General features: G+C 36.6%; 1 protein-coding gene across 1 annotated transcript in view; it reads right to left on the bottom strand.

The window, feature by feature from the left end:
- LOC18048233 overlaps window positions 1–8,242 on the bottom strand; it is a 44,266-nt gene that overhangs the window by 6,170 nt on the left and 29,854 nt on the right. Inside the window, exons 44-55 of the mRNA XM_024189119.1 lie at window positions 7,933–7,975; window positions 6,706–6,830; window positions 6,101–6,613; window positions 4,571–5,344; window positions 4,411–4,484; window positions 3,969–4,314; window positions 3,778–3,876; window positions 3,522–3,677; window positions 2,257–2,438; window positions 1,667–2,176; window positions 855–1,032; window positions 626–762 (exon numbers count right to left, since the gene is read on the bottom strand). Of these exons, the coding sequence (XP_024044887.1) occupies window positions 626–762; window positions 855–1,032; window positions 1,667–2,176; window positions 2,257–2,438; window positions 3,522–3,677; window positions 3,778–3,876; window positions 3,969–4,314; window positions 4,411–4,484; window positions 4,571–5,344; window positions 6,101–6,613; window positions 6,706–6,830; window positions 7,933–7,975 (3,137 nt within the window). The remainder of the gene's footprint in view (window positions 1–625; window positions 763–854; window positions 1,033–1,666; window positions 2,177–2,256; window positions 2,439–3,521; window positions 3,678–3,777; window positions 3,877–3,968; window positions 4,315–4,410; window positions 4,485–4,570; window positions 5,345–6,100; window positions 6,614–6,705; window positions 6,831–7,932; window positions 7,976–8,242) is intronic.

The raw sequence follows: 8,242 nt of genomic DNA, 5'->3' as shown, positions 1-8,242 counted from the left end.
GTACGTAGTCAGTTCCAAGTTACAAGCCACAGGAAAGAGCAACCCCAGGATATGGACATCCATCAACCAGGGGGTAAAAAAAAAAAGGGGGATAGGGGGGGGGGGGGGGGCGAGTGCATTATAATACAATAGAAAATGGATGATATACTAAATAAAATAGAGGCAAGGAAATTTGCATGCGAACTCTAGAAGTTGATTGATATTTACCAAGATAGAGAAAATTTAAATTGTGAAAATGTTCCCAAAACAATTTATATATATGTGTGTGTGTCTGTGTATGTCTATATATATATATATAACCACATGCATACACACATACAAACACACACCCTCTTAATTTACCTCATTTTTCTTACCAGAGAAACCTCTCATTTCCCTGCCATGAAAGTTTATATGCATTCATTTAATTGTTATATAACATCTAGCTCATGTGAGTCATGGATGGCCAGAAATATTTGCAGTGAAATCCAAGATAAAATTGAACAAATAAACAAAAGCCATAATTCCAGTCAAGCAGTGTGTGATTGCTTGGTATTAACAAGTCAAATATAATTAATCCAGAAATATATAAGCATTCCACTGTTCCAATTAAAAAAAAAAAAACAGGTGGAAAAATAAGTCTTACACCAGGCGAATCTCTGGATCAACTTGCGTGACACTTGTACTTTCAGGGACACGGTTGAGCTGAAGATTTCTGTAGAAATCTACGAAAGCCCAGATAATGGGTTCATGAATGTCAAGTCTCCACACCTTATCGGTTACCTATAGGGCCATTTCTTACGCACATTAAATTAATGAAATTAAATGAATACAGAAATAACATGTAGCATGGTTCAAGATACAAAAGGCATTACCCGAATATATACATATGGATATACTTGAATGCCCTCAGTATTCTCATTGCGTACTGTAATCGTCATCTTAAAAACAGGATGATGCATATCAGTAGCCTGCTCAGGTACCAAAAGCACTGGCATCAAAGTGAGAGGGAGCTGGTTATCAATCTGGAAATGACCTAGTATGAGCTTGAACCTGGCATAAATGATCACAAAATTCAATAAGATTCGGTTCAGGCAAAATTTCTACTAACGAATACCCTGTTGATAGCAAACAGATGTTCTGATCATGAAGATTATAAACACTCTATGAAACATCTCAGCCCCAAGCCTCTTCACTAACATAACAGAACAAAAAGATGTGGTACAATACAATAAATAAAATCAGAAAAAAGAAAAATGAGCTCCCTATCAGTTTTTTGCAGTGGACTTGCGGTCCATTATGTAATTTACAACATTACTCAATTAGCATACTTGCTTTGTGTTTATTATCCCACTACCTACTTGCTGACACTAAAGCCTTGAAAGGCACAAAAAATGAGCAGACTTAAGGGGTCATAACTTGAAATAGGACATTTGACATTCTAGTTCTGACAGAAAGCAATGAGGAAGAATCAGAATAACATCTTGTACTAGGGATTTTGATAAATGAATAAAAGATCAGTATCTTAATTATTAACATTGTACAAAAGAAAATGCACCACCAATAAACAGGAACAAAAGTTTGCTAAGACTACTAAAAAGAAGCAGGTCCTGTACCAGTCCTTAATGAATGAGCCAGAAATGAGAATTAAAGAAATAACGCTACTCATCATGGAAGTTGTTCTTACCTGCTTGTTGCTCCACCATCATAGCCAGTTGAATATGACACAAAAACTCTCTCCAAGTACAAGTAAGAAAGTTCCTTAGGTCTGTGATCAACTACAGAAAGCCCAACAACTCCCAGCTCAACTATTAGCTCGATCGGTGAAGAGTTGTGCTGAGTTTCTCTCTGCATGCGAGAAGTTCCCCAATTTCCAGGTGTCAGTGACCTGATTTCTTCATGTGAACTTGATATGCTAACCTCTGTAAACCTCGCAACCTTGATGGAACCCATTTCTAGAACATGGAATTGTAATCCTAGTTCATGCTCTGCAGAATATAACCCAGTCCTTTCTAATTCGAGTCTCCAAACTCCAATGGTACCACAACTATCAATCTTTGCATCAATAGATTTTTGGCCATAAGGATCTTCCCAAGAAAAAGCTGAGGTTGAAAGAGGTTCTAACTGAATCCATGCATCCTCACCAAATCCTGACTGACGAATGCTGATCTTTCTACCAAATGTCCGGTTTTCAATCCTGGTTAACGGAAACTTTCTTAGTCACCATATCTAAAGAATCACAGTGATTGATGATTTATTATCATACACAAAACATACCTGATAAGACCATTGGTTGATCCAAGGCGGAATACAACTATAAAACGAGATCCTTCTTCATATCCCCGTACTTCTGTCCTAAAAAATCTCTGTGTGCCATCATGACTCCTCAAAACCAGCGAGAAGGTGTCCTCCTTCAGAATCTGAACAGGATATGACCATTTTGTATCTTCCTGTCGTACCTATTAATTTTGAATGGCATACCTTGATTAAAGATAGTTCCAAACTACATTTAAACAATACTCACTAGTTGGAAGAAACCAAAATTCTAAACACATTTTCCAAATTGTGGGCTATGGTTGGAAGCAAAAAGGAATGAATCATCAACCTATTTGGAAGAATTTGCTTAACTCATATAATCAATAGCTTTTTTAGGTCAAGTGGTGATTTAACATGGTATGATGGCAGGTTTTGTACAGGTGATCTAGTGTTCCGATTCCCCCATTACATTAATTAAACTAAAATACCCTGTGCTCGAGTTTGGTGAACTAGTCGTTTGTTAAATTACGAAGATTATAGTTGTTGTGTTCAGTCCACATGCCTTGCAAGTGAAGAGATGTCAGACATGTGAAAGCTTAATTATTTAGCCCCTTACGTATTAGCACTAGGTATAAGGATCAAGTGGTAACTCAGCAAAATTTGAATTTGAAATTCTCAAAAGTAGAAGCACCAGATTATGCAACTGTAGTACATACAAATAGCAACCAACTGGAATCTGATATGCAAGAAGTATATAAAAATATGACAAACACTAAATTTTCTATTTGCTATCTGGATATGGAATGGTTTTACAGACCCATAGAAGTGATAGTAGCAATATACAAGCTGGAATACACAATTAAGATTATATAAGCTCTATGTCTGCTTCAACTGTTCATTTCTTTGTTATCACTTATCTATAATTACTATCACCATTATATGAATCAATATCTTGAATTTCTCTTGGCTCTTTCTAACCATTCATTTGGACGTCCCAAGCTTGGATAAGAGGTATGACTTTGTAGTATTATGACAACCTTTTTCCACAACAGATAAGTAGATAGCCATGGAAAGTTGTTTATCCCACAAAAGATATAACAGAAGGGAGAAAGGGCTTGCCAATATTCAACTTCTAAGATTCACAAACCAATTACGAGAACAAGATAAGGTGCATAAGGCATAGAAGAAAAAGCTATACCCCCCCAAAAAGCAAAAGAGAGAAAGAATAACTAACCAAAGCAAGGATAAAGTAATAACAATATTGCCAAGTTATGTATTTAACTGACCTGAAGTTTATGTGCTCCAGCTGCTTCATAACATACAAAGGAGACTCTTGAATCAGATGCACGAAGAACCTTTGGTTCATCTTCATCATTCAGCCTAATAAATATGTCTTGACCAAGTCTATTTGTGAAAGTCATAAATGGTCGAATGCATATTATCTGGAAAGACAAGTAAAACACTTAGCATTATGCACATAGATGATCCACAATGCATGTGCAGATTCACAAAACACCCAGGGAAAAAAGAAGAAAATGAAACCTTTGTGGGTACAGACTGATAGGGGCAAGATTTTGTAGAAATGAAAAGCCGCATACATTTTTCATCAGCATCATGAGCACAGAGATCCAGTGATCCATCCTACCAGATAATTTGAAAAAAAAATGAGTATTAATATTCATCTCCGCCTTCACGATAACTGATGGCTTCACAAAATTGATTTGGACATCTACCATGTCACCAAGAGGAGAAAGATCTTTGATTGGTCCAAAATGATCATTGCCAGCTTGACTGATCGACACTGAGAGACCCAATAGATTAAAGTTCAAAGCTGAAGCTATTGTATGACCTTCATATATTTCCTCTTCCGTTATATCCTCAAAAACTACTTCAGTGAAGTTTCTAGACTGAAATGGAAAGGAAATTTTCCGTGTATGCTTTTTCCCTGAATCCAGAAGCCTAATTGTAAGTGGTGGACATCTGGCAATTTCAAACCAATAAGGAGCATAGACTCTGATAACTTTTGCCAGTGGCTGGTGTTCCTTGTCATAATTTTGTTCAAGAATAAGTTGAACAATCCTGCATATACCATGATTTTTGAACATTTCAGACTCATCGTGCATTTAAAAAAAAAAAAAATGTACAACGGAGACTGTTATGCAGTATATGATGAACCTTCCAGAAATTGAACTTCTCAAACTCAATGTTTTAGATGGAACTCCTTGAGGATGAGATATACAAACAGCTTCCTGTGAATAAAGTTAATAAAATGTAAAAGGATCATATAAAACGTAACAGCATATGTACAAGGAGAGGACTTGCATTAAGATCTTACATGTATTGGCAGCCATCCTCTTTGTGGAAGAAGAGAAAGGAACATAGGGTTTCTCAAGTCAGCATTGTGAACCTTGACAGCTTTTGCCGGAGTAAGTACTCCTCTACAGCAGGCAACAAAATGGCCACTTGCTTGCATCTCAAGAATAGAATATTCAGCTGCAAGAGGAAGATAACTGGTGATAGATAATGGGGCCTTGACTATAATAATCCAGTCCTGAATAGGATCAGAATGGATGTCTTTTGCAATCTCTGTTGCCTGTATGCTTACACAGAACCACAATTTCTGACAACCGCTGGAAGAAGTTCCACTAATCTGGTTGCAATACAACAGCTCCTCGGACTCCATGAGACTTGATACACAAATTTCAGAGGAGACCTCGCGTCTACCGGAATCCTCTAGATGACCAGATCTATCCACGACAGAGCTCCAAGAGAATTGATCTGGGCCATCAAGATTTGAAGGCCTTAATTGCAGGACAAAGAGTCCCGATTGGGTCAAGCCTGATAAAGGAAGGGGCAGTGTGTCTCCAGGATTCAGCAGTCCAACAGGTATCTCCTGTGTCACACTGTCAGATATTTGTTTTCTCTTCCTGATCCATCTCCTTTGTCTTGCATAGTTAACACACTTAAGAGGATCAAATGATTCTGGCCATTTTAAACTTTCAATATCAGGAGCATAAACCCAACCATCAGCAGTGTTAACTGATGATGTATCCAGATACCAATCACCCATCCATTCCCAGCCTGATGTTAACTCAAATCCAGAAATTCCCTGTACACAACATGGATACAAAACAAGTGAAGGCTTCCAAAACCAATCATTTACCATTGACTTTACTCACAGTGAAAACGTCTCATCAGGATTTATTTTCATAGCTGGGAGATGAGTTAATCCATGCAAGTACTGACCCCCACTTTCAGTACTAGGTATTGATTTCCAATTAAGTTATACTATGGACAGAGACAATAACGAAGACTAGCACCCAACATGAAAAAAAGGTACACCTTCCAAAATTTATCCCAGAAAATCAATCCGAGATGATTTTGCATTCATTTTGTGGATTCTTGAATGCCAAATCATATGACATCTCATTCCCAATGAATTTTTTTGGGAATGATGTGTGCGATATTTAGCATTTCTCCACCCAACACAATGGTAGATTAACAAAGAACCACAAAAAAAAAAAAGGGTATGTGGAAGTTCACACATTATCACACATATACGGTGTGTAGAGAGAGAGAGCATTTTAAGCAGTTCAATAGTAAAATACTTGCACAGTTCTAATAGAAAATATATCAGACTGCATAAAAAAGCTAAACTTAATATGATTAAAACAACAGGCAAAATCAGTAATGTTCGGGCAAGGAACAAAGAAAAAGAAAAAAAAAGTAGAGATAAAGAAACTATCTCTGATATTAAAACCTAGTTCAATTGAAATTGCAAACAGCTACAACGCAGAGACAACCACAACTAAGATGCATTGAACTTTGATGTTTGAGGAATCAAACAAGCACAGCAATAACTCACCTGATGGGAGCTTCTACCTTCTGAGTGATCTTGGATAGATTGAAAGCCAACCCAACCAATTTCCGGGTCATATTTCTCAGTTTCAAAGAACTCATCTATCTGAATATTGTCATCAACTCTTTGTGAACTTCCATGCTCTCTCGAACCATTTAGTTGCTGTGTCCTCATCTGTTCTCTGGAAGCTTTGGACACAAGGCACAAATCAAGTACAAAACCTGTATTATTAAGTACTGAAACCAGAGACCTAATATTTACATATCTATTGCCATCCTTGACAACTACTTCACTGGCAACAACATCATTGCCTAAGCGCCAACAAGCAGCAGGCGCAGCATAGTTTAGCCTCACAATAGTCCACGGGCCCACCGTGCTAGGACTGATCTGAATAAATCCAGATTTTCTGCCACCAATAGCAGTTTCATCTTTGTCCTCAACTTCAGATTTGGGGGACAAGAGTACAGCACATCTTACTCTACCACACGGACTCTTAGATTTATCCACTTGGCTTGCATTCTGCAACAAAGAGAGTAATTTCAGAATTAAATCTGCTCATGAATACCTCAATCACGGAGGGAAAAATAGGAAAATGAAACAGGAGATTTTACCATAGATTCTGTTGAGCACAAGTCTATCCAGGTTAAGTTATTTAAGTAGTCATCCTGATATACATAGTCCTCAACATCTACTGCCATCTCATTCAATGGAGCTGAAAAGAATCCAACAGGTTCACCTGCAATATCAAACATGAAAGTTAACAAAGATACAAATGAGTCTAATAATGATGATCTAAATGAGTCTAATATAAGCAATCATCTTTCTTTAGGGCCTGAGTAAATTTTCCTATTACAAAACATTAGCAAATACATTATCAATAATTTAAAGCCTTAACGTTAGAGAACCAGAGCACTCAAATGAATTGCATTCCAAAACATGCACTCTGGATTTTTCATTTGACAAATTCACCAAAATCTCTGAGGTAAAGACAAGATCTGACCTTATTAAAAGTTTTCAATCAAATTTCATATGCATTAATATGACATAGAAATAGTCCAGACTCCAGTGTATCAAACCAGGGTTTCCCAAATCACCGGTAACCTTTTTTTTTTTTTTTGGGAAAAAAGTAAACTTCAGTTTCCCTGGTCACATAAGCCAGGAGACCAGCCTAACACTGTGTTTTTGATCTTTCGGTCCATCCGACATTCTCTCTTTCAAAAATTGATTGAACTAACTTTGTTCAGAAAGTAATCCAAAAGAAATTCAATAGTTGCCAGTAACAAAATCATTAGAAATATCTATCCTTGCAGCCTTTAGAGGTATCATTGTGTTCAGAAAACAGCACGGATATTACTGAAAACCATAGACACTCCATATTGATGTGGTTTAGGTGCTTCTTTTCTAATTTCTCCAGAATTTTACATATTGCTTGTCTTATATATTTCTGATTGATTTCTCATTTTAAAAATGGAAAGGTAATATGGATCATTTTTTAGTAAAAGCAAGGATTTGATTTAAATGGATAGAGAACTGTATTTTATTGGAAAAAGAAACTAATGAATCAGCAAATGCCCTTCAAATTTTGTGAGTTCAGAATGTTTCCTTTTTTCAGTTTTAGGTTACACACTCAACAGCTCCGACGATGAATTTGAAGATAGCAAATGCATGTGAATGGACAGAAAAGTAAGTTGCATAATTTTAATGAAGAAATTAGTTTAGTTTTCCCATAATATTGACAACCTCTACCAAGTTCAACTGCAGCAATATTCAAATTCAAAAAATTTTATTCAAGTAACTTTGACAGCACAAACAAAAGGTCTATATGTAAAAATTAATACCTTTTCCCATGTCAGTCACTATTACTTCAATTGTGTAGTAATCCTGAAACAGTTTACACAGTCATATAAGGTGCTGCACCAAAGCCAGGGCAGAAAGAGAAAGAGAGAGGCTTTATGATGGATGATTTTTCATACACAACATAATGAACTCAAAACTACAGTACTTATCAGCAACCACAAGTGCTTTATGATGGATGATTTTTCATACACAACATAACGAACTCAAAACTACAGTGCTTATCAGCAACTACACGTCATAACAATTTACAAAAGAAAGAGATTAATTCTATTGCCTGGGCAAATGCATATC

The sequence above is a fragment of the Citrus clementina genome, unplaced genomic scaffold (genome assembly GCF_000493195.1).
Source record: "Citrus clementina cultivar Clemenules unplaced genomic scaffold, Citrus_clementina_v1.0 scaffold_3, whole genome shotgun sequence".
NCBI lineage: Eukaryota > Viridiplantae > Streptophyta > Magnoliopsida > Sapindales > Rutaceae > Citrus > Citrus x clementina.
The sequence above is the reverse complement of the archived record's forward strand: the minus strand, read 5'-3'. Positions and strand labels throughout refer to the sequence as shown.